The sequence below is a fragment of the Geospiza fortis genome, unplaced genomic scaffold, assembly GCF_000277835.1.
Source record: "Geospiza fortis unplaced genomic scaffold, GeoFor_1.0 scaffold900, whole genome shotgun sequence".
NCBI classification, from domain to species: Eukaryota; Metazoa; Chordata; class Aves; order Passeriformes; family Thraupidae; genus Geospiza; species Geospiza fortis.
The window spans coordinates 138,436-165,261 of NW_005054496.1; the positions used below are offsets into that span (position 1 = coordinate 138,436).

At 43.4% G+C, this 26,826-nt stretch overlaps 1 protein-coding gene across 1 annotated transcript in view; it reads left to right on the forward strand.

Moving 5' to 3' along the window:
• The window catches only part of EPHA4 (EPH receptor A4), a 103,755-nt gene extending 81,343 nt beyond the window's left edge, over positions 1-22,412 (forward strand). Inside the window, exons 8-17 of the mRNA XM_014310194.2 lie at positions 2,389-2,447; positions 3,210-3,323; positions 3,505-3,690; positions 7,583-7,644; positions 8,314-8,523; positions 11,019-11,168; positions 13,567-13,760; positions 16,600-16,755; positions 17,040-17,910; positions 20,124-22,412. Coding sequence (XP_014165669.1) covers positions 2,389-2,447; positions 3,210-3,323; positions 3,505-3,690; positions 7,583-7,644; positions 8,314-8,523; positions 11,019-11,168; positions 13,567-13,760; positions 16,600-16,755; positions 17,040-17,154 — 1,246 coding nt within the window. The 3' untranslated portion in view covers positions 17,155-17,910; positions 20,124-22,412. The remainder of the gene's footprint in view (positions 1-2,388; positions 2,448-3,209; positions 3,324-3,504; positions 3,691-7,582; positions 7,645-8,313; positions 8,524-11,018; positions 11,169-13,566; positions 13,761-16,599; positions 16,756-17,039; positions 17,911-20,123) is intronic.
• Positions 22,413-26,826: the final 4,414 nt, after the last annotated feature.

Consider the following 26,826-nt stretch of genomic DNA (forward strand, 5'->3'; position numbering starts at 1 on the left):
AATTAGGGGGTTCAGCTCTGTGACAAAGGCTCCCTTCTGCCACTCAGGTGAGCTGCCCCAGAGGTGTGGGGCTCCTGGGCTGCTCTCAGGACAATGGCACACAGCAGTGTCCTGCCCAAAGCCAGGCAGGAGAGGTCAACAGGTGACACGGCGAGAGGTGGAAGTAGGTAGTTAGTTTAGAAGATATTATTTAAACTTAATAAGCTACAATTACATTGCTTGAATAGTAATCCCTTTGTTTCCTTTGCTTTTTGCTGCCTTCGAGTTTTAGTGGGGGAAGGTTATTTTTTAATCTGTTGTGAGGGTGCTTGTACTTTTTAAAAATAAGATAAAGAGAATTTTTTCATACTTAAAATGCTTTCATGCACAAAGTCTGTTTGCATTTTGTATTTCCCATCTGTGCCTGAACATTAATAAAATTAATTTGAAGGATCCTGATTAAAATGCAGAATCTTCTTTTTCCCTTTTTTTTCCTTTCTTCTGAGAGAAGTTGTACAGTACCTAAAACCATCTCTGCAGTCCCCTTAGCTGGCCTGGTCTTTTGTGGCCTTGGGTGAGATTTGTGCTGCCCCTTCCTTCTTACTCAGTTCAGTAGCTGGGGGCAGAACATCCTCCCATTATTTCACTCAGCTCTGTTATACCAGTGCTGTAAGTTGTGGGGTAAATAAACTGTTTAAGTAGATGTTTGGATCCAGTGTGGGTTTTAATAATGCTCTTCTTGTGATTGGAGCCATTTGTGTTTCAAGAGAAGAAGCTCCCACTGGTTTGTGGTTGGATGTGTACCTACTTTTTCTGTCTGAACACAAGTCCTGTCAATGTTGGGAACTGTGACCCTTGGTTCAGATCAGGTTGTCTTCACATGTCAGACAGGACTTTTTTCCTTCTGTTTAATGGTTCATTTGTATTTTTTTATTCTTGGCACAGTGTGTTGTATGACCCAGCCCGAGGACTGCAAAGGGAAAGGCTGGGAATGGGCTCCCAGCTGACAGCAGTGGGAAGCTGCCATTCCCCACAGGGCAGCTGCAGAGTGGGAAGTGAGATGCTTTTTGCTAAGGGGCAGAGGGGTTTTGCTGACAGGAGAGGTATGGTAAGACTCAGGGAGATTTGCTGCAAGTGAGGGGCTCTCAGTTATGTCTTTTCTTCCTGTTACCTGTGAGTTTTTTGACCCCTTTTTAAGTCACATCTTACAGGTTTTTGTTGTATCTGCTCCCAATTTCCTCTTCTCCTTATTCACCATTTTCAGCCTGTTAATTAACCCAGTGTCACTCTGGTGTCCCTGGCAGGCCTGGTTGTCCCCTGCCCCACTCCAGGCAGCAGCTGGACATTGCTGGCAGTGCCACTCTCCCCTCCTGTTCTCCAGGCTTGGTTTCTCCTTCTGCCTTCCCTCTTCTCTCCACCCCAGCCTCTTGCCAGTCAGCTCTCCTGGGTCTGCCTGGGAAATTTGGATTTCCTGGGAACAGGCAAACTGAGAGTAAGCAACAGTAAACCCTTCTCTCCATCAGGATCTGCTCTGTGCTTGGTTCTGAGCACTCAAGGATGGGTGGGTAAAAGCCCAAATCATTTCTCTGCATCCTACATACCACTGGATGCTGGGCAACTTCAAATTCCTACACATTTGGCTGAACAGACTCCTAAATATCCTCCCTAATGGACTAACTTCTTGTATTAGCTTTTTGTAATGCTCCTTGTCCATTGGAGCTGAAAGCTGAACTAATTAAATGCATAAGTAGATTACAGTATCACAGGTGTAGGTGTAGAAGTAGTAATCTATAGAATTAACATACTCTGCTATGCTATTGCCTCCTGCTCAGAGAGTCAGTAGAGGAGTTCTGCCATCAGGAGTTCTTCAGCCCCTTCAATTAAGCAGTGATTAAAAGAATAAGCAAAATCCTTGGGATCTTAATTTTTGATGGTCAGGGTTGGTGGTTCTTCCTTTTTTTCTGCTGAGATCCCAATTTCTGTGTTAAGAGACTTGTTTCCAGTTTTAAATTTGCAGTTAAATAAGTGTATTGATGTTGGCATTTGCCTAATGATGTTTGAAAGTCAATCTACCAAAACACCTCCTTGTAGCATTTCCATCCCTGCGTGGTAGGGATAAAAAGCAATTTGGGCCCTCAGTTGCAAAAGTTTGAAGAAAAAGTGACTGAAGCACAAACTTTTTTTTTTCTTTCTTTAAACGCTGAGATACAAATAGATTTGTGCTTCCTTGGATGCTCTGTTGATGCCAGTAACACTTAGGGGAGTGTGAGGATCCTCCTGCCCTGGTTGTGTGTTGTGTCATGGCTGTGGCAGGTGCCAGCAGCTCGAGTCTCTGCAGGTCAGGACAGCTGAGCTGCTTGCAGAGCGGGATCCTCCTTTGCACTCACTTGCTGTGCTTTGTTCTGACAGGCGCAGCAAGTACAGCAAGGCCAAGCAAGAGGCAGACGAGGAGAAACACTTGAACCAAGGTAAAAGGCCCTGGTGCTTGGGGGTTTTGGTTTGGGTTGTGAAACATGGCTCATGTTCTGGTGCTCAGGAAATAAGGGATTGCATTCCTCTTGAGGAGAACACGTTTCTGTTTTCTCCTCCTGCTTCAAAATTTATTTACTCTAGTAACAGGGAAAATAGAAGTGTCTGGGTAAAATGTTTTGAGGGTACAGAGAGGAGAAGGGTTTATCATGTTTTTCCATTGTTCCTTGCCATTGAAAGATACCTGTTCTTAGCCACTTGATTTCTAGGCAAGGTTTTTCCCCACAACACTCTGCTAAAGCAGTTTCTGAATGGGCCAGAGGCAATCCTGCAGGAGAGGGGGTGTGAACTTGGCTGCCTTTTTCCAGCACTGAATCCTGTTGTTACTTCCATGTACCAAACCCAGGACCTGGGCTCAGAGTTTCCTGGCTCCTATAGGAAAAAGGGATTTGGTGTTTTAGTCTCACAGGTCCCTGACAGGTTATGCTAGTGATGGCAGTGATTTGTGAAGCTCATTAATTGGCAAAAGCCTGATTCCTTACATCAATAATGGGAAATACTAAATGTTTACACTTAAAAATATTGTACTGGGGGGAAAAATACTTAAGTCCTTCCTTCCTTATCAGTCATTCCTGGCTTACAGTACATTTTTATTGTACACTCTCTTTGCTGTTGTATATCATTAAGGCTTCAGTCTCATATGTTCTGTGTTCAGCAGCATGTAGATCAGTGACTTCAAATAAAACATTTCTGCCTTGCAGGTGTTAGAACATATGTGGATCCTTTTACATATGAGGATCCAAACCAAGCTGTGAGGGAATTTGCCAAAGAAATTGATGCCTCCTGCATAAAGATTGAAAAAGTTATTGGTGTGGGTAAGTGCCAGAACTTTTGCATTTTTTTTCCATAAATACACTTTTAAATTTGCTTTTAGGGAATGTGTGATCCTATGATTTTTGTATGACAGTTCTCCCAAATGTACTGACATAACAGTTTGACAACACAAGTGCATGCTTCAGGCTCCTGACCATGGATTCTTGTGCCTTTTTCTTCAAGGGGAGTTTGGTGAAGTGTGCAGTGGACGTCTCAAAGTGCCAGGAAAAAGAGAGATCTGTGTTGCTATCAAGACTCTAAAAGCTGGTTACACTGATAAACAAAGGAGAGACTTTCTGAGTGAGGCCAGTATCATGGGACAATTTGACCACCCCAATATCATCCACTTGGAAGGTGTAGTTACTAAATGTAAGTAGGTCATTTTCATGACAAGTCCAATTTAGAAGTCACTGAGAAATTAAGTCTGTATGGTGTGTGCTGGCTTTTTTTTTTCCCTTCTTACCCTCTTTCCTGTAAAATGACAGATGGAGCAGATTCACTGATAGCTAATAGGAGGAAATCAGTGCAGGACAAGTCATTAATCTTGTTGTCAGCTATAAATGGGTTTACGGTTTCGACTGATATTCTATCTGTAGGCAGCTTGTACAAGATTTTGTAGAGGGAATTAATACTGCAGGGGTTGGCTTTTTTTTTTTTATCCCTTCTTGCTATGCCAAGCAGGCATCTTTCACATCTTTGCTAGACTGAGATGATTGTTACAGGATAGGCAAAAGCAGATGGTGAGCGAAGAATTCAAAATGATGGGGGAAAAATACCAAAACAAAACTACACAGTCATATGTTTGAAGTACAAAGCACAGATGTAAGGAGCAAGCCTTTGAAATGAAGCAAATGATTTTAGTGTGAAACTTGCTTATTTGTTTTCTCTGATTTACAGGTGTGCTAATTTCACTGTGCAGAATTTACCTGGATGATCTTTTTGTTTGCTTTGTTTGGGGTTTTTTAAGTCTGACAGTGCTTTAGAGAGTGACAGTGCTTGCTGGGTGCTGTCTGTAGGCTAGAGCTGAAAATGCACCTGTGAGACACCAGTGCTTAGGGCTCAGCTGAAAAGGTGCCACTGCCATGGTGCAGATATTGTCTCTGCCCAGCTGCCCTGGGGAGCATGGTGGCAAAGCCTGGCTCTCATTGCTAATCCTAAAAGACTCTCTGGGTCCTGGGGCTCATGCTCAGGGTGGCATAGAAAGCAGGCAGTGATGTTGTGAGCTGCTGTCAGAGTGGACTTTGTGAAGCTCACCTTCTGCAGCATGAGGAACATGAATGCAGGGTATTAATAGTGGGAGCAATTAAAATTTGAGATGGATGAAAAGTTAAAAAGTAAAATAATCACTAGATGAACAAAGTACCTCCCATAAAAGGTTATCAAAACCATCCGTTCCACTGTAAAACTCTGTCCCTCTTGAATGTCAGTGAGAGCTGATACTTACTCTGCCACTTTTGTTTCTGGAAATCTTACCCCTGCTCATTTCTGTTGCTGTCTCCTGGTCTGCCTTCTCTCAACAGTAGAAAATGGCTCATACAGCGTGTGGCAGTTTGCTTTTAAAGGCAAAGAGCAGTTTGGACTAATTTTGGCCATCCTTTACTGAGAGCCTCGCTCAAAACTAAAATTAAAATACAGTACTCTGTTTAAATTTGGAAGGTCTGAGTGTCTCTCTGTGTGATTGTTATAACAAAGGGGCTGTGATCAGGCCACAGTGTTTGCCTCAGACAGTGATTCTTTTAGCACCTCAGTAAAAGAAAGACAACAGGGGAATCTTTGTGTTGCAATCCCACTGAGGCTGGAAGCCCCTGAGCTGCTACAGCTCCAGCACTTATAAATGGCCGTAGGCATTTGCATAATGCAGTTGTCAGTGAATTAAAATGATTGGGAATTTTCACCCAGGGAGGAGGTGGCAGTGTGACCTGGCAGTGCCCCGTTCCTGGCTCCCAGTAAGTGATGCTCCAGCAGTAACACGGCTCCGTTACTGCCAGCTGCACTCCTGGGGAAACAGGGCCACTTAAGAGCACATTTATCTCCATTTCTCCATAGGTTTGCTGAATGCTGTGATAAATGGATGCATTTAATAAACTGAAAATTAAAATGTGAGATAAATAGTGGTATAGATGGGGGTTGAGAGAGGCAGCAAAAAACCATGAATAAATTATTGGCTGCTAGTCAAGTACTTTAATAATTGACTCGCTGATGGTAACTTCTCCCTCCTCTCTCTATCCCCCCTCCCCTGCTAAAGAAGTGTCTGAGTAATGAAATTACATGTTAATGCACTGAAAGAGTCTTCCTTTTTTCCCTTCTACGTTGACATAGTATCTTTTGATTGAAGAAGGTTAATTAATACTCATTTAGCTGTATTTGTTCAGTGGAAGGGTGGCCGTCGCTGTTGCAAAGCATAAATGAAACACTGCCATATGCAGATTTGGTTGAAGTTTTTCCTCTTTCTACCAAAGAATGCTTTCAAAGGTGAATTGCAGGGAGGATGATGTTTAATCACATCCTTTTACTTAAGGATGTGCTCAGCCAAGGTCGCTCAGCCCTTCATCCAGAGCAGTTTGCTTTGTGCAATACCATTGCTTCTCTGCAACATTCAGTAATGGCATTTCCCAGTCATGCTAGCTTGCTTGGGACCAAACCAGTGATAATTTGGATACCAGCAGGGAAGGGAAGTAAAAGCAGGAGTAGTAAAAGGCCTGTAAAGGGTAGGTTGGGACCGGAAAGGTGAAATAATTAATGATGAGTGAAATAAGTTACGTATCGCACGTGCATGTTGGCCTAAGTGAAATGTGGTAAAATGTTCCTACAGTTAGTCCCTATAGTATATGGTTTTCTAATTAAAAAAAGGTTACTTCAGAACCAGAAATCCCTGACAAATGAAGAGAAAAGAATCTTGGTGAAAGATGCACTGAGGTAGAAACTATTAGGGGAATGTTAAATGCTGCAACATTTCACGGTAGGGTAATTTTTGGAGATGGTTGTTCTGGAGCAGATCCTTGCCGGTGACAGAAGCAAGGAAAAATTAAGTAGTTCTGATACCTCCCATGCCAAGATGCAGTTAAGCTATCTACAGTCTGGATGACCTGGCCTTTGAAGCCTTCTTTCCCTATGATGCTCCCTTGTTCAGACCTGCTCCAGGAAGTAAAAGCTGAGTTTCTCTGGGACACCATCTTTTATTTAGGAAGAAAACTATAGTTCCTGTAGGTAAAGCATAAGAGAGAGGAAAGTTTGCCATGCCAGACAGCACTGATTGTCAGGTGCTCACCTTAAAAGTGCTCATCTTGTGACTGGGCTTTTGCCATTCAACCTTTGATGAGTTACTTCTGTACTTCTGCCATAGCTCTTTTGAGACCTTATCAGACCAATTTCTACAAAAGTCTGTATGTCAAATATGCAGTAGGATCTAACTCCACGAAATATTTAGTGTTCCTTGCATGCACCTAAGTGTTCTCAGTTTCAGCACTGTGTGATCTTTATAAAACTCTGAAAAGCAACATCAAGCATTATTGGTGTGTATGCTGTTGTTTTAGGCAGGAGAGTGCCTAGAAAGCATCCCCCTGTCAGTAGCATTGCATTTCTCCTCAGGTTACCCAGCTTGGCCCTTGTTGCAGCATGAGGAGCTGGGTGCTGCTGAGCTCTGTGCCCCCTGTGTGACACAGGGCTCTGAATCATTTTGCCCCTGGCTGACTTCAGGAGGCAAATGGCTTTGGCTCATTTATAAATAACGAGAGAAACACAGAATACAAATTCAGGACCATGAAGGTTGAAAGGAACAGCCTACATTTTTCATTCTTGAATCCAGTTGTCTTGGAATACCTTGTAGCTTCTGGCAGTTTCCAACTTGCCTAAAGCATTGATCTTTTAAAAAAGACAGAAAGACCAAAGCATTCACGAATTCCATTTTCTGCTCTGTGAACAATATATAATACTAAAGATTTTTGTCAGGTTTGGACAAATCTGTTTCTTGTTCTCAATTATCAATTCACATATTCCTTAGGGAACAGGAGCCACTTTAGTTAAAGACCTTGTCAAAGAGTCAACCAAAGGGTTAACCTTCCAAATGGGCCCATTAAATGTTTCTGTCCTGTAATATTTCATCTCTTGCTTCCCACAGCTGAGGCATAAGCTTGGTGCGTTTCAAATTAAATTAGATTGTGTAAGCCAGGTGTCTTGGCAGTAAAATCATGTGCAAGCCATTTTTATCCCATTAACATTGGTGTTCATCAAGGAATTGTGTTTTTCTTTCTGCACACTCTAGGTAAGCCAGTAATGATCATCACTGAGTACATGGAGAATGGCTCCTTGGATGCCTTCCTCAGGGTAGGTGATTTCTTCAAAAGCTAAGGAGATTTTATATGGGGAAACTTTTTCTTTTTCTTTTTCTTTTTCTTTTTCTTTTTCTTTTTCTTTTTCTTTTTCTTTTTCTTTTTCTTTTTCTTTTTCTTTTTCTTTTTCTTTTTCTTTTTCTTTTTCTTTTTCTTTTTCTTTTTCTTTTTCTTTTTCTTTTTCTTTTTCTTTTTCTTTTTCTTTTTCTTTTTCATACTGAAATTTGCGCAGTTTTAAAGAAATTATGTTTGTACTTGGGAAATTCTGTTTTCTGGTGTTGCTTTTATTGAAAACCAGAATTAATATAAAGTGGAAGAATATAAAATAAATTAATTTTTAGAATAGCAGGATTTTAAATAATCCATGTTTAATGTGAACAGTTCTGACTTGCTCCATTTTTGAAGGCATTGCAGTGCTGTAGACTCATTAAAATCAGATTCATTGCAAACAGGATACTGCATCACTGAAAGCTGTGACAGAACCTCTGGGTTTTTGCTTTACTGGTGAATTATAGACCCTGGTGAGGAGAGCGAGGAAATAACATTGCATTTTATTGGAGAGAAGATGGGAATCCGCAGCTCTGCTCTTTGCCAATTTCAGCGGTGGCAATAATGTAGCTTTTAGCTTAATGCTCCGTGATTTTGCTCCTTTCCCCATATGCAGAAGAATGATGGCAGATTCACAGTCATCCAGTTGGTGGGGATGCTGCGTGGCATTGGCTCAGGGATGAAGTACCTGTCTGACATGAGCTACGTGCACCGCGATCTCGCCGCTCGCAACATCCTGGTCAACAGCAACCTGGTCTGCAAAGTCTCTGACTTCGGCATGTCCCGCGTGCTGGAGGATGACCCTGAGGCAGCTTACACCACGCGGGTAAGGAGGGAAGGAAAATGGCCATGTTGCCGTGCCTGCATGTTGGTTTTGTCTGACTGTGTGGGAGGTGTCAGTGGTTTGTTTTAAAATAGTCTCAGTCACAAGTGAAAACCTAAATCAAGCCTAAAAGTAAACATTGGCCTAGGCTCCACAGCTCCTATAAATTGATGTGGTGTTGCTGCTACAGCAGTGGCCACAGCAGTATTTCTTTTCTGAGGATGTGACCCTTGTATTCCTCTTGTTCCTTCATCATGATACAGCATGTGACAGGAATCTGGTGCCAGAAATTAGAGCCTGGACTTCTGTTCCTTCTCATATCTACAAACAGGGTTTCCACATGGCTGCTCATACTCATGTTTGATATAGAAGGTGTAGACATGCCACAAAAAAATTAAAAATATGCATCCACTTTTGCCAATCACAAAGCCAGTCATAAATTTGACCTAAATTATTTGGACCTGGAAAAGTATTAGGTCTGGATTCCCATTTTTTGTTTCTTTTCCATTTTATCTATATTTCAGCATCCCACTGTTAGGTAATTTTGCTAAAGCCATTTTAATATGCTACACAAAGAATAGGGCTAATGCAGGTATTCTGGCCACAAAACAACATCCCAGCCATTACCAGCCTTTGTACCAATACCTCTGATATCAACATGCACCTAAAGAGAAAAATTTGGTTTATAAAGTCTTCTTTTTTTAATTGCTTCTTTTCTTCGTTTTTAAATATCTGCCATTCTCCATCTGTTCTCCCTAGTGCTGAGTTTGTTTGCAGCGCTCAGATCTTGCTGTTTAATCCCAACACTCATCCTTTAATGGATTCTCAGCTCATTACAGGGAAGGATAGACTCCTGTAGTATTAAATGCTGGCCAGCCTTGGTCTCTCTCACTCATAAGGGTGGCAAGTGGAAGAAGCAGAAGCAGAGGTCTGAAAAGCTGTGTTCAGGGAAATCAGAGTTTAGATAAGCACACAAGGGCAAGACAGAAATGACTGAAAAGCTTCTCTTTGAATTTAGCAATTGAAGATATGGTATTGTTGGCTCTCAGGAGTAAACTAGAGAGAGTCAATGACATTTGCTTTACAGTCATTGTCTTCATTTGGTATCAGTAATGAAGGATCAGGGATATTTGGATTAACTCCACTGTGCTCAAGCAGCTAAATATAAAGAGCTTATTGACAATTTTTAGAGTGACAACCATGTATAAACAATGTCAGTGCATCTGTGTCTGAAAGGAGGAATAAAGCTTTTGCATAACCAGAGAGGCTGTGATAGAATGCAATTTTTTAAAGCAACATTTTTGAAGAAAATGATGTGTTCTGCTCCTGTTAGTAACTCATTAAAGTGAGAGCATCTTGTAGTCACCAAGGCACATATTGCCACAACCTGATTCACAAAGGGCCTGATGCAAAGGCTGAAGCAGCCAGGGGAAGGACCCCTTTTGATTTGCCTTGGCTTGGAACCAGTCCATATTAAACACTTGAGAGATATAGTAGAACAATATACTCATAAGTATGCACACACTGCACTCGGTTATGGATAAAAGCTATCTAGGAGATGGCTGGGAAAAAAACCCGACCAAAATAAACTTAATCAAAGAAGCATAAAAGCAAATGAAAAAAAATCCAAAAACCTTTGTTCAGCTTAAGTCATTCCCCAGATGGAACTGCAGGAAACCAAAAGCTCAATTAAAAACACCTTGCATATTAGCATAAACAAAAGGAGAAATCTCTGGCCTGGGATCACTCAGCTAAGGCAAAATCAGATAAACAGGATGGAGTGAGTTCCTTTTTAAACAGTGTAGGACCTCAGTGGCCCAAATCAAATGGCCAAGTGTTGTTTAAAAAAAAAGTGTTGTAAGAAGAGGCAGATTTCTCCAACAGGTATTAAAAGCAGCCTTGTACGCTGGTTTGGTGTTGAACTTGTCCTCCAGGGTCTGGGAGAGCCCAGAGGCTTGCTTGCCTTCTCACATCTCTGGTTGGAGTTGGGATATTGCCCATGGGAAACACCACTGTATTCATAAATCTTCCCAGTTTATCCTCTCTTTATTTTACCTTTTTAAAAAGCAAAATGTTTATAATCCCATTTTTCTGAAACAGGCCAAACAGGTCAGACAGGCAAGCAAGGAAATAGTAATTAACAGCATGTACTTATTTGTTTTGTCAACTAAATCTCTAATATATACTCTGTAAAACCCCTGGCTTGTTCTCAGGCTTCAGCATAGCCCTGAGCAGAGATCTCTTGGAGGGCTGATAAAAATACATTTAACAATTTACCGGTTCTCCTCCTGGTGACTGAAGCAAGCAGATGGGCAGCCTTGCCTCCTGGTTGGATCTGACAGCTTTATGGCGAGCACGAGAGAAAGTGGCTGCGTTTTTCAGAAGGGCTCTGGAGCTGTGCACAAAAAACCATTTTGTACTCGGAATACATAGAACAGTGTCAGCCACACACAGCACTGCATTGACTCACCAGCCTGTGGTTCTTTCCCTGGTGGCAGGGGGGCAAGATCCCCATCAGGTGGACAGCTCCCGAGGCCATCGCCTACCGCAAGTTCACCTCGGCCAGCGACGTCTGGAGCTACGGCATCGTCATGTGGGAGGTGATGTCCTACGGGGAGAGGCCCTACTGGGACATGTCCAACCAAGATGTGAGTGTCCTGCTGAGCTGCCCTTGCCTTTCCCCTCATCGTGCCTTCATCTTTGTCCTTAGGTGTCTGCTGATGTGTTTCTGTGGCAGTTGCTATGTAGCTATAAGATGGTTATTCCAGGTTTTTAAAAGGGCATCATGGGTGGTAGACTCCTGTTTTCTCAGTGAACTTCTCTGGAACTAAAGTTCCTTGAGTATTTCAAGCTTTGTCTAAGCTCACAGAATAGGTGATTCTCAAGTTAGGGTCTATACACAAAGGTTTATTTGGTTTGATCTTTTAAATGTAAAAAAAATTAGCAATTAAAGAAAAATTGGAATAATTTTCTTGAATAAAGAAAAGAAAACTAATATATTTAAACTGTCAAATCATAATACTGTCAAGAGAAGGAAGATTTGTATGTTCATATTATATCTTGAGTTTACGGAATGTTTTTAAGAGAAAAACACTTGAATTTGATTTGGCTTCCTATTGGTAGTTAATTCTTGAAGTTCTACTATGCTTATAACTCTTCCAGGTGATATCCTTCTTGTAGGATATCTAAATCAACACATAGGAAATCCAGTTCTGATTATCAGTCAGAGCATCTTTGTGACAATGGCATAGCTGTCCCCTGAGGGCATTAAAAAGCAGCTTTTGTAAATGACCATTCTTAAATTATGCATGTCCTGTTTAACCATACCATCTGGACTACTTCAGTGTGATCCAAGAGGGACTGTGCACAATGGCTGCTGTTCCAGTAGAGTATTTAATAATAATGCTAATAAGAGCTTTTGCTAATAGAATTTTTATTAAATGGAAAAAAAATCCCACTGAAAATGAGGCCTAGATTATCCATAAATCTTTTCCCAAGGGATTTAGAAGCAAGTAAGGAAAGAAGAAAATGGTAATCTGAATATACAGCCATGGGAGTGGTTAAGGCATTTTACAAGTCATCTACTTTCTTCTGTAGAACTGAACGTTTTCAAAGAGTGTCTAGATGTGGATGGCATTTAATCTAAATGGGAGATATAATTTTAATTTCCTTCTGATGTGAAATGTCTCTTCTGGCACCCAATCTTGCCTTCCTTTTGCTAACAGGAAGTCATCAAGACTTAGCAAGAAAATAAAACACCAGATGTGTCTCAGTTATATCAGGCATGTCTGCACAGCACAGTGGAGCTCCCTGCAACAAACAGCTGCTTTTATTAGAGCTGTTTATGTTAGGCTGGTGTTCACTGAGACTGTGCACTGCTAGACCACGTTGAAAAGCTGGCTTGAACAAGACAGGGAAAGCCAATATTAATGTCTGTGCACACTCTTTACAGTCCATAGCATAGATGCCTTTTTTCTTCCTTTTTTCTTCCTTAATGATGGCAAGAGCAGTTCCTCTCACAACAAAGCAGAAGGGGATTTCAAATGATACTCAATGGGTGTTGAATCAAGAGAAATCAAAATGATCTTCATACTTCCTGGAGGAGTGAGAGCCACTTTATTTGTGGTCACTGAATAGCTGCTAATAATGCAGCATATCCCTCACCTTGTCCTCCCAGTGGATTTTAGCCACTAATTGGACAAGTCCAGAAGGAGAGAATTTAGTGCAACTCAGTCTCTGAGCACTCCTGGTCTCTAGTCTCATGGTGAGTCCTGCCAGCAGTGTCATATTGATTAATTCAGATCTGAAGGCTCCTGGGTCATGTCCCTGTCATGTCAGAATTGAGTTCTGGTTGTGTCCCATTCTCCTCAGAGAGCTAAGAAGCCATTAGAGCCTCTGGAGTGCTTTTTAGAGGGTTTGAAGTGATTTTAGTCTGACTTTCTCTGGGTTCTGTTAAATATGAAATAATACATACTTAAGATGTGTTGGACTTTTGTAAAGCTGCACAAAAGGGTTCCCATCTCTGCATTTCTTGGCTCAGAGCATACAGCAGTGAGGGAGCAGGTTCTCTGCAAGGCCTCTCTTACTGACAGAAATGAGCTAGCCGGGAGGACAGGGGGAGGGAGTGATCTGCTGTGCCTTAAAAATGATGGGGAAAATACAGTCTCAACATACTGCACCCGAAACTGGCTGATAATTAAGACTTACTGTAGAGCTGTTGCTTCTCCAGCCTTCTGTCCAATGAGGCTGGTTGCTTATTTCTAACCAGGGCTCTTCTGTCATCCCTGTATCCCATGTGCTTTTTTGTGACAAATTGCCCTGCTGTATCTGATGTCTGCTCTGGGTACACTTTCAGTTTCGAGTTGCTGAGGAGAAATGACAGTTCTGAGACCACCAGCTGTCTGAGTCCGAGTGCAATTTTCCACATTGTATCACTTAACTGGGGATTTGTCACTGTAGTCTGGACAGCCCTAGCATAAACCTACTCGGCTGGTGGACTGAGCAGGGTGTGATGTTGTCCAGTCTCCCTAATTGTGCTGTTTGCAGGTGATCAAGGCCATCGAGGAAGGGTACCGGCTGCCCCCGCCCATGGACTGCCCCATCGCGCTGCACCAGCTGATGCTGGACTGCTGGCAGAAGGAGCGCAGCGACCGGCCCAAGTTCGGGCAGATCGTCAACATGCTGGACAAGCTCATCCGCAACCCCAACAGCCTCAAGAGGACAGGCAGCGAGAGCTCCAGGTCAGCCCTGCTCTGGGACGGACCAGCGAGCACAGGGGAGGGGACACACACGGAGTGCAGGTGGCACAGGGAGTGCAGGGGACACACACGGAGTGCAGGGGACACACACGGAGTGCAGGTGGCACAGGGAGTGCAGGTGACAGGCAGAGTGCAGGTGGCACACACGGTGGCACACACGGGGCGCAGGTGACACACACGGGGCGCAGGTGACACACACGGGGTACAGGTGACACACACGGAGTGCAGGTGACACAGAGTGGCACACACGGAGTGCAGGTGGCACAGGGAGTGCAGGTGACACGCGGAGTGCGGGTGACAGGCAGAGTGTAAGTGACACACGGAGTGCAGGTGACACACACGGAGTGCAGGTGACACACGGAGTGCAGGTGACACAGAGTGGCACACACGGGGTGCAGGTGGCACACACAGAGTGCAGGTGGCACACACAGTGCAGGTGACACAGAGTGGCACACACGGGGTGCAGGTGGCACACACGGGGTGCAGGTGGCACACAGCTCCCAGGGCCAGCCTGCACAGCAGCTGCTGCTCTGCGTGGGTGAGCACAGGGCTCTGCTGGCTCCGTGTGGCCTCCAGGGCACTCAGGCTCAGCCCTGCCAGCAGGAAAGGGGAGTGAGCAGAGCTGTGGTGGATCACACCAAGGCTGAGAGAGTTCCCAGCACAGCCTTAAGCACGTCTTGATGCAGGCAAGCTCTGCTGAAAAGCAAAGTTTGCTGCTTCTCTTTCCCCTTCTCCCCCCGGTGAAAGGGCTTGAGTGGGTAGGGTCACCTCAATCAGTGCAGCTAACAGGAGTGATGTGGTTTTCTGCAGGAAAAGCACATCATCAAGTTTTATAAACCCTAAGATTTGTGTAGGATTTGCAAATGAGCGTTGCGGCATTACAGCCAACGCCTCGCGGGCATTGGGAAGGTGTGGATTAATTTTTATGTGAATTTGAATTTAATTTTGTGGAAAGCCGGTTTCATGTCTCCACCGATCCCGCATTACATTTGTTTTGTTTGCTGAGCATGGTGTACCTGGTATGTGCAAGAGAAGTGCAGCAGGAAGGAAAACTCCCAGAGTTGTAGGGTAAAACCAAAATAGCTTTGTTGGGACAGATCAGCAGTTTGTGTTAGCTGGTGAAACACTGCTGAAGTAATAGAAGCTTTACTGATCTCTACCAGCTTTGGTCCATTTTTTCCAAATGTCTCTGCTTTGTCAGGTAGATTTGTTTACAGCAAATATGGGAAAAAAGTTTAAAAGAAACAAGGAAGATAATAGGAAAATGTTTTTTAGTAGGAGAAAAGGTCCAAAAATATGCATTAGCCAATGCAAAATTAAGTTTCTTGAATCAGTGGGGGAGTAACAGAGATTCTGTCACAGCCTCCAACAGAACAACATCCTTTTTTAAGCTTGTATGTCCCTTTGTGAGTCTTGCTTACAATGTATGTCACCAGAAGAAGGATCATTAACACTGTGAGGCCACTATCACCACCTCTTCCAGATTGCCCTAATCGCACTGGGAGCCTGGCAAAAATGTATCTTCCCTCGAGGTTTAAATAATTTACGTGGTGAGAATCACAGTATGATCTGCTGTGATAATTTGGTTGAGGAATCACAGTATGAGCTCCTCCATTTTTGCTTTCTTTTCAATTTACAGGTGGTCTTTGAAAATATATAGGTTTTCCAATAGTTAATAACCTGTTCAAGGTCATTCTCTGTGTATGTAAGTTAACAGCCTGTTCAAGGTCATTTCACATTCATGGCTGTTTATAAATATTTTTTTGTCTTCAGAGTAGGAATTTCAAATATGCGTATAACATTATTAATATATGACTTCATACATAAAGTATAATTATATATAAATAGGTTATCATCATTGGTCTTGTGTTAGATAATGCAGTAAAGAGTTGAACCAAGTATTGCCAGAGTGTACTCAATGCCTCAGGCAAGACCTAACCATGTTATTGCACACCTAGTCTTTGATGATGTGCATTTTCAAATAAATTGCTAAATGATAATTGTTTTGATGAGATAGATAACACTAATTTATAGTGCTTTAATGAAACTGTGACTTATGATATACATGAAATAGTAAATGCAATATTAATAAGAGAAGAAAATGTTGTAAAAATAATTATTGGCAAAAGTGTGCAAGGCAAAATGAGAAGCACATTCCACAGTGCAAAGAAAGATCAAAGCTGGTGTGATTCCCGCCACTCCTGGCACACACTTGGTCAGGAATGGATTGATTAAAGAGGGGATTAACTCCTGCTGTCCTGAGTTTGATTGAATGCACTGAGCAGACCTGGCTAGAAACAGGAGTTATCTGAACCTGCCCAGAGTTTTACCCTCCAAACCAGTCTGGCAGGGTGTGAGCTCCCAGTTCTTTGCATATACTTCAGCAGTGTTTCTATAGCTGCTGAGCTGAAGTCTGACACATGCAGGGCTGGCAAGGTCTGGCATTGCTGCCCATGAGATACAGACCCAGCAAGCCAAATGCCTTCCAGCATTGCCTCTTCTTTGTTTTGGGGAGTAAAAGCATTTTCTGTGAACTTGGTTATATCTGGGATGGAAATCATAAGCTGCATTGTGGTTCAAATTAGATCTCAAACCAAAAATAGAAACTTCAGGTGAAATTCATTCTTAGCAAAAGTTGGCCCATTCTTTTGCATCTTGTTCAGTTTTGATCTGAGTTGATTTGCAGAGTTTCTTTGGGCACAGCCTCTTGCACTTGCTTTCCCTCATCATTGAGGTTAATTGTTGCAGAGACCAAACTTGGGTTTGTGGTTTGTGATCCAGCTGACACCATTTCTCTGTCCTTTCACTGTTTGGCATCCAGACCTAGCACAGCCTTGCTGGATCCCAGCTCCCCCGAGTTCTCGGCGGTTGTTTCTGTCAGTGACTGGCTCCAAGCCATGAAAATGGAGCGATACAAGGATAACTTCACAGCTGCTGGCTATACCACCCTAGAGGCTGTGGTGCATATGAACCAGGAGTAAGTACTCAGAGATATAACAAAAAAACTGGTAAATCTGGATTTAATCAGCCTCTCTTGCTTTGTGCTGCATATCATTACACTCATTAAAGGAATGGAATGCCTTTCATTTGGATGGAGGATAACTTTAAAATGCCTCCATAATGCCTCCACTTATTTAATTAAACATTTCTGTACATCTGCTTTTGCTAATGCTGCTTGTGGTTGACTCTTAATATTTTTCTCTACGTCTCAGCATCTGATCCACCACTCTGAGCCCCTTGCTGTTCTCTTGCCTTCCACAGGGACCTGGCCAGGATCGGGATCACGGCTCTGGCGCACCAAAACAAGATCCTGAGCAGCGTCCAAGCGATGCGCACCCAAATGCAACAGATGCACGGCAGGATGGTTCCCGTCTGAGCCAGCACTGAATAAACTCAAAACTCTTGAAATTAGTTTACCTCATCCATGCACTTTAATTGAAGAACTGCACTTTTTTTACTTCGTCTCCTCGCCCGTTGAAATCAAGATCTGCAGCGTTGCTTGATGTACAGATTGTGGAAGCCAAGCGTGTGTGTTGGGAGAGGGCCTCCAGAAATGACGAGCCGTCGTTTGAAACCAGACCTGGAACAAATGGTTTCTTGGAACATACTTCTCTGTTGATCAATGATATGTAAAATACATGTATCTATATAAATATAAAGTCACATTCAAGTTTTGATGCTATGTTTGCTGCCAGATACTGTGCTTAAAAAACAACAGCATTACTTCTCCCTGTGACCTGTAGGATTACAACCATAGTGTTTTATTTGTGGGTGAAACCACCGTTGTGTATCTTTCACTGGAATGAAGAATCTGCCCTAGGATATTCTTTGCAGACTTGAGGCATCACTAACACCTTGCAAAAACCTCAGTGAGAATATCATGCGGCTAATCAGTGCCTGCCAATTAGTGATCTGCCCGTTTATGGGCTTGAGACGTGAAGTGACCCACCTTGTGGATTACTGGGCCAAACTGGACTTCTGGGGAGGTTCTTGGCTATTGTGCCATACTGAAGCCTGCCATTGAAAGACTTTTGTGACCATCTTGCCAGTAGTCAGCTGTGACAATCGTGGCTGTGGAGCTTTCAGACTTCTTTTCTCTTTCAAGAAACTTACTCCCTTTGCCTCACAGAAGGTCAGTGGAAGTACTGTGTCCAACATATCCCTGATGCTTTATTTTGTAAGCTGTGCTAGGATTTCATCACTGTTGGGGGAAAATAAAAACTGCTGTGGTATGTGTTGTTTGGGGTTCCTAACTGGTTTGTAAGAATCTGTGCTGGTTTCCCAGACTAATTGCTGAGCCCTTCCCATTGTTTGCTCTATTTGATGGCAGTGAAAATTGCACTATCTCAAATTGCTCTCAAGCTGTTGCCTGGTAGGGTGTGCAGACAAGGTGTAGGCGTGTCTTGGGGCTCAGCTCAGTGCTGAAAGTTTGACCTCAATTCACACTGAGAGCCCTTATGCTGTGGTTGGAAAAGCTCAACATGAATGGATGCCACAGTATAAAGTACAAGTACTCATAAAGGCACTGAGAAGAAACAAAGACTTTTCCTGCATTCTCATGAACAGCAGTAAAAGCAGTATTTGGGTTTTAGAAAGATGTGTTTCAGTTGTGGTGTCAGTGGTTTTATGGGGAAGGGAGCAGATAAAAATGGGATAGAGCATGCAGCCTTGCAGGTTTTGTGCAGTTTGGGTGTCAGGCAGGGTAACAGCTCGTGCACCATGATCCTGTTGGATCAGTTGTGGGAACCAAACTCCACTTTGAAAACCAGCCCTGTAGGGTGGGTATCTGGGATTATCAGGGCAGCTGTGGGTGTGTGAATGCCAGGTGCAGACTGCACAGCTAGGGCCTGACACCCCTCTGCAGGTATGGCCAGCAAGAGGGAGTGTGGAAAAGCTGCCCTCTGCCTCCTTCAGGGAATAGATGGAAGTTGGGTGACTGAAAGCATGTGCTGGCTTGCTGGGTGGAGGAGACTGCTATGGCAATATGGCTGTCCTCAGCAGGTCACACAGGATAAAGCTTTATCCAGTAAAGCTCTGAACACACTGAGGCTAGAATTTATGTGTCATGAAGCTTTTATTACTCTTTTTGAACAGAGTATGTAAGTTAGATTCTTTAAAGTCCTTCTGAGGACCAAAGTGATGAGATGACCTTAGAAAAAAGACAGGCCACTTATTCTGTGCTGAGGAGAATTTTCATGGAGGAGGATTTTCATGACATGTCCTTTAGAACTGACATTGCATTTCAGCTGTGCCAGGCACAATGTCAGAAAGGTGAGATTTATCGTTTAATGGCACTAAGACTGGTTCTTTAGTCTATAATATTTTGGTCCTATTCCATACCTGACAGCAAATTCAAAAATGATTTAGTGGCTTTATAGGTCAAACTTTCTTAATAATTGAGTTTATCCTAAATCCAAAACAGTTCACTCAGTTGGACAAATCACACATACTGTGTTGTCACTCACATCACTTTTTTTTGTCACTTTTAACAATAACTTGCTGATTTTAACCACTAACTCTCCCTCACTCCCAACTCTCTCAGAGAACAACTTGTTCTGAATATGAGATGCTAAATTTGGATCCTGTCAAGTCATGACAGCTCAGTATAAACTGTTCTGCAGTATTACTTTTAAAAGCTTTTCCATTTCAAGAAATTTAAGATTTCTTTCAAAAAATCTATTTAAATCAGCATGTTTTAATGTCACTTTGCCAGGCAACATAAGAAGTAGTTACTCATCTTAAAGACCTGACATTTGTACTTTCAGCAGGAAAAATTCTTCTGCCTCTCAAGTGCAGAGATACTTGAAGTTTCCTTGCTGTAAATCTGTTGCGTTCTGTTGAGATCATCTTTTTTATCTAAAACCAAAATACACCCAATTTTCTGGCCAGTTTGTTAAATTGCTGTCTTGGAGTCTAGTAGTGGTAATTCAAAACAGTGCAATATTTTCCACACAAAATGGAAAACTGTGTCCCTATAGAATGAAAACTGTGAAGGCAGCTCAGATGCTGGGTTTTCAGCACTGCCACTGGTGGTTGTGTTTCCTGTGAGATAAAATATGGCCAAGGAGGGGCGTCCACTGGAATGTGATTTTAGCTTTAAGAGAGCAGATGGAGGGGAAACAAGGTGGCCAATGTAAATATAGATAGAAAAATAGATTGGTTGATTACATATCTGAATGTAAGGTATGCCATGGAAGCATGACCTTGGAATAGTGTGAGGGAAGGAAGAAGGACAGGGAAGGCAAAGGGTTCCCACCCTTTGAGCATTGCCATTTGGGCAGGTTTGGGTGTCTGTCTTGGAGCACGTGGTTTAATACATTTAATTTGGGTTCTCTTTTCATGCAGGGAAATGGATTTTGCTTTCACAGCCTCGTAGCCCGTCCTGTTGATCACATTGACCAAGGAGGAACACAGAGCAGACATGAAGCCTTCTGGACCCACAGATGCGTCTTCCATAGCACTGATTCTGGAAAACACATGCTGAACAGTCATCAGTCCCTGAAGAGAGTGTGACTTTTACTTTCTATTTTTTTTTTTCCTGGGCCACCCACTCCGTTGTTTTTCTCCACTGAGCGATAACTAACTCGTTAAGACTCAGCACCCAGTTGTCACTTGAGGAATGTACTGTGTCAAAGCCCTGCAGACTTCTGGATTTTGTTTTTCCTCCTCTTCTGCTTTCTCTGCTTACCTTTGGTTTTATTTATATATTTTGTTGTCTCTCCTCATTCCCCTGGCTGTCACCGCTACATCCCGGACGAATGAAGGTGACAGAGCACTCCACATCTTACCATGGACGCCAGGCCAGGTGCCACAGCAAAGAACCCAGTTCCTGTGAGCTGCCTGTGTACATTGCTGAAGTGACATTTTACACTAAAGGTGCCATTGCAGTGATATAAATGTATTTTTTCCTTGAATGGATAATGGATTATTATCTCCTCCGAAAGGTGCGTACTTGTGCTTGTGTGCGTGTGTCGGCGTGCAAGTCACCTCCTGTGTAGAACTGCCTGTGAACATGCCCCAAACACCTCTGTCCTGTGAGACCAGGCTGATAGCTCATGTCTGAAATGATAGCAAGAACACACACATTAAGAAAGTGTTGAAATTTCTGTATCTGTAATTGTATTTTTTAGCTGCCACACTAACGTTGTTGAGTAGTTCAGCAGCCTGAAACAGGGGCAATTTCAAGTTAGTTTTGGAGTAATGGATGCAGGATCTCAAGTGTTGTTTATTTGTACTAGTGCCCTGCTCATGACCAAGAACAGCCAGTTTCTCAGTGGCAAGGTGGTGGAGGCAGCACCTGCATCTCCATCCACTGGTAATCCTGAACTGAATTCTTACGTAGCCTTTTTTAACTGCAAAAATAGGATTTTAAAGACTTGTTGAATGCTAGCAAATATATGCAGTTCTTCCATTCACAGAAGCACCTTGCTCTGTGTGCAACGTAATAATCAGAACACTTCCCTGGTTTCCAGCACAGATAAGGAACAAAAATGCAACAAGACCTGTAAAGTTAACAGCAAGAGTTTTTCAGTGTGTCCTGTTCCTCGTGCAGTTGAAGGGCAGTTGAAGGGCAGCAGAAGCCACTCCATGGCCCAGGGAGCAGTGCTGCAGCGTGCTGGCACTGCCTAGGAGAGCTTGCTGTGTTTGGGGAGTTCACCCTGCTGTGCTGTGGGGCAGCTGGAGAGGAGCTGAGTGCCTGCACCCAGGGACACAAGGCCACCAGCAGCAGGCAGGGGACAGGTGGCCGTGCTGCCCACCTGGGCCAGGGGCTCTCGGGCACATATGGGGCAGTGTGGACACGCAGCCCTGCCCAGAGCTGTGACCTGATGCCCAAGGCTGCTCCTGTTCCCTCTTTCCCCCCTCGCTGACCCTCCATGGTATTCCTGCTCTGGAGGAGGAGGAAGAGCAGGGCTGGCAGGGGAGTGAGGGCAGCTGGGCATGGTGGGCACCAGGACGTGCCAGCTGTGCCTGGCAGAGGTGGCCACCACAGAGAGGCCGGGCCACCACAGGCTGGTCCAGACACTGCTGCCCTCGGGGACAAGCCAGCTTGTCCCCCACGACGAGTGTGTTCAATTGTCCTGCTCACACACCAATGGTTGATGTTTGTCCGGGTTTCTTGCTGTGCTAATTTTGTGATGGATCTTATGTATTAAAAATATATATGTATAAAATACAAAAAAAAAAAAAAAGCTGGTAAGTAACCAGTAAACAGGACTTAAAAAGCAGTATTTTTCTTTTATGTGACATTTTCATAACCAGAAAAAAAAATCTGAAATACTAATCAGACAAATAAAAAGAGAGTGCATTTATTTTTTTGTATCACTGCAAGTATGTTGGAATATGCAAGGACTGTGTAAATTAGAATGTATGAGGCATATTATAATTTAGTTCATACTGAAAAAATCTAACAGCATTTCTTGGTTCGTGCATTTGAACGATCTCTGGGTTAGATATATAGATTTTTCTATTTTGTTTTAATTTGTAATTTTTTTCTCCCTCCGTGAATTTTAGGTACACATAACTTATGTCATTTATTTATGGTCTTTTATACCTAGTTTGTAAAATTGTAAAATAGCAAACAATGCAAACATTTGCATTTGAAAATAATAAAGTAGTTGCTGTACAAACCTGAAATGGACTATTTCTAATTATTGCATGTTGCATTTAATTTAGAGTTTTATCCACAACAGATACAGATGGAGAATTCAGAGTAACAATCCTGATGTTTACCCCAAAGGGATTTATATTCTCTTCAGCAGATTTCAGATTTCCTTGCTGCTGTCCTGAGCTGTGGTGTTTGTGATGTGGGAGGGGTGCTGCAGCCAGGCTGCTTGGAAATAATATCAGTGATCCTTCCTTGGAGACCAGGTGCAATCCATGGGTACTGTGCCTGAGAAAAACCTACAGGGCCATAATTTTTCCTGTTCACGACTGGGATTGGCTAGGGATTGTGTCCCCCCCTGCTCCCAGCTGGACCTTGCCTAAGGTCAGGTGTCCTTGGTAGAACTCCTGCAGTTATCCCCGTGTCCTTTGGGCCAGGCTGTCATCCCTCCTGTGCAGCCATGGCCTTGCTGCTGAGTTACTGCCCGCAGTGCTCTGCTCAGGGGCTGCCTTTGCCTGTGCCAGTGGGCTTGTGTTGGGCACTCATGGAAAGGTGTCAGGAGCAGCAGAAAATGCAGAGGGACAGCTTCCCTGAGGAGTTTCCCTCCAAGCCAGGAACTGAGAGCATGGATGCTGTGCAAAGGATGTTGCTGTGTGATGGCTCATGGCTGTGGGTGCCAAGGGTGCAGTGGCCTCAGCCACCACCTCAACAGCAGGACTGCTGCTTAGTTTGGGATGCACAGGCCTTTAACTACCCAAATTGCACATGTACACCATTCCTGGCAGGCAAAGAAACAATGGTGGCTCTTGTAGAATTTTCCTTAAGATTTTGAGCTATTTGAAGGAGATTTTGAACCAAACGAATTGGGAATTCCTTTTGTTTGTTAATGAATAATTAACAAACCAAATGATTTGTTAATCAAAATCCAGTGATATCAGCAGAACAGCATTGTGCAGTGCTGGTGCCCAAAAGCCCTGCTGCCAGCAGTGGGTGGTTGTGATTTAAAAGCAAGTTCACCTCCAGTAGCTGGGTGAGGAGGGCAGCCAGCTGGGTGTCTCTGAGGTGCCTCTGAGGATTCAGCAATTGAGTACTGAGGGAGATGTGTCATGGCTGGAGAAACAGATTCCAGTTCACACACACAAAGGTGTTTTACAAATTGTTTAGCTTCATTGTGAAATGAAAGAAGAACCTTTAAGTCTTTTTTAAGAAACAACTGTTTCAAAATGTCCATTGAGGGTTGAACACTTGGGTCCTTACCCTCCTGTTGCTGATTCTCTGCTCTTTTCCCCTTTTAGTTCCCAAATCTAAGAAATCATCCTCTAGAAACTTTTTACTCCATTGTTTAATTTACTTCCAAGTATATGGATTTTACTGAAAGATTTCCTTGCCAAAAAGACATTTTTTCTCTCCCTGTCACTCATTCTTTCCACATATTTATACAGTAGCATGAGGCAAGTGAATCTATTTCCACATAAAGCCTATATATTTGCATTTCATTCATGGTGAACGTCCCTGTCCTTGAGCTGAGCATGGACTAGTGCAAAAAACAGATGTGGGGGCCACTGCAGACATGTCAGGAAAAACAAAATGTTTTCTGACAATTGCAAAGCAAAAAAAAAAAGGCTTTTTATGCTCTAAATCAGCAACATGATTAAAACTAGAGCTGGGTTTGAGGCCTTGACCTCAGTTATTTTACCCTTTCCCTTGAAGGGAAGTACCCTTGGGCCATTGGCTGATCCTCTATTGAATGGGTTACAGACCCCTGACATACCTTATTTCTGGCAGTGGCCCTGAACATAATTCTTTGTTTATAGGAGCCTCCAAGAAAGTTATATGAATATGTAGACTTTTAGAAGTAAAATTAAAACCTAAAGCATTTCATTCCAACCAGTTTAGTAAAATGTATTCTCCATGGGTGGATGGAGAGAGTAGCCACAGGAATAAGCTACATTAACTTGCTTTCATACATATACATGTATTTATATATATATGGGTCAATTATATCCCAGTAATCTGCTGTGGATTACTAGCCTTTAACCAGACCAAGAAAAAATGATATAAATCCTTGTTTTTATAGTTCTCTTGAACTTACTCATTACTCTCTTCTATAAAATCTTGTAATTAATGAAATGGGCTGACGCATTTTGAGACATTCACTTTTTGAAGACTATTTTTGAAATGAAAAAACCCCACTGATCAGCAGAACAAAGCCATCATGAGGAACCCAGCTCCCCTCCAGTTTCTGACGAGGTAACCAGCCTCCCCCAAGGTCAATAAGCATTTATAGGTGTGGGTAGGTGCCTACTGCCAATTTTTAATGATGCTGCTTGGCAGAGGGGTGCAGCAGCTCAGGTAATGAACTCCTACTTCCCACTTGGATTTTCAGCCTTGCACTAAGCATCCTGCTGGTGAAATTACCTAAACTGCACTCTAATCACCTTGGGGAGAGACTTTTCAGAAGCCAACCATCACAACAAGAAGCCACATGAGTTCAGAGGGGCTGGAGAGCTGTGGGGGGAGCCTGCTGAGCTGCCCTGGTGCCTCTCATGCCCTGGAGCCTGCTGCAATCCATGCTTTGGGTTAGCCTTGAAGAGAGCTGCCTCTTCCCTCCTGCCTCCCCTGCTCTGAGTCAGCCCTTCCCCACATGACAATGTCCCTGGGATGATGAAGCTGTGTCCTGCCTCCTCTCCCCAGGCACCAAGGTCTGACAGGGCCTGAGCAGGTCCAAGGTGCCACAGGGACCCCAGGAGGTGGCTCTGAGCTCACTGCAGGGCTGGGATGAGATCCCTCACTCAGGAACATCATCAGAGGTTGGGCTGCTCAGCACCTGAGGCTGGACTAATCTCTCATGCTCTGGAAATGCAGATAGCAGGAGGGGAGTGGGCATTGGAGGGGCCAGTTTTCAGCAGGTTTAAATCCAAAAGCCCTTTAAGGATTCTGGCCTCAAGTTTTCAGTGCTGTGGAGGCCTGTGCCCTCTTGATGCCATGTGCCAGTGGAGCCTCCTGCAAACTGAACATGTGAGAATTCAGCACAGGAGTCCCCGGGGAGTGCCTGGTTCATCTGCTGGGCGCATTAACCTGTGTCTGAGACCTTACCCAGCCAGCCCATTCACAATGGGTAACAAGCATAAATGACCATTTACTTCCACCTTTTTGGAAAATTGTTAAAATTCTGTTTGAAAAAAAATGCTTCTAAAAAAAGGGTTAAAATTGAATGTTGATATTCTTTCACAATTACAGAGGCTGCTGGGTTGATTGAAGCAGCAGAAATGAATGGCCTAGGAAAGGTGACACTGACAATTAAGGAAATAAGGATAAATGAGTTGATCTGAGCCTGCAGGTGGTATGAACTGATTTCACTGGGAGTGCCCTGACTTGCATCATCTTAAAGATCTAGTCCTTATCTACATGCCACATGAAACTTGGGTAATTCTGTTTGTATATTTCACCAGAAAATATATTTTCAATTGTGGTTTGGCAATGACTCGAGCAGTGATAGCACATTTAAGCTGGTCTTTTTGTCTGTTGATTTTTTTTATGTTGCCATTACTCATACAAATATTTGAAGTACTTGTTGAACAATACAAAATAATGGTATCCAACAACAGACAGGAGGGTTTCCGTGGAGTCCTGCAGCTCCTGGCTTTGTCAGCGTCTGTTTTCAGGTTCGATGGCAGAAGGTTTTATTTGCCCAAATGGTTTGCATTGCAGCATGACATCCTCAGAGACCATTTTTGTCATTTTTGCAGACTATCCCAGTGTTCCACTGTGGCTGCTGAAGAGGCAGGACATCCATGTGCCTGCAGGAGCCCTGGGAATGGCAGAGCCAGGATTAGCAGCCCTCAATAAGCTGCCTGTTGTGTTCTCAGCAGCACCAGCAGGGCAGGGCTGGTTCAAGTGTTGGAGGTTCACCCACACTGATGCTGTCCCACACCGTATCCCTGCAGGGTGGCTCTGGGGAAGGCAGGTAGGAGAGCCCGAGCAGTGGCAGCTGCTGAGCATTTGCAGGCAGCAACTCCACTTTTCCTGTGCCCAGAGACACTGCTCTCTTTAGTGTGGGTTCAAAAAGTGATGTCTGTCAGCTTTGCTTCCACAGATGCTGCTTCACATTTCACCTGCCTTTGTCTTCATACCAGGCTGCACCCTGTTAGGAGCCACTTTTGACTTAGGCAGAGTTTTGGAAATTATTGGTTTTGGAGCCAGTTTATCACCCTGAACAGGTGGAAGAGATCATCAACAATTTTTAATCAGCTTTGAAAGTGGGTGTAGTTGATCCAAGAACAAAAAAGCATTCACCAAGTACTAAATCCAATCAACCGTGGGTGACTGATTACTTTTAGCTTTCTTAATTGATTGACTGTGGCAGTTCTAAGAAGGAGCTATTCTGAAACCCAAGGAAATCCACACAAGTGTTTCAATTCTTGGAATAACTTGTAAGTGATGTGT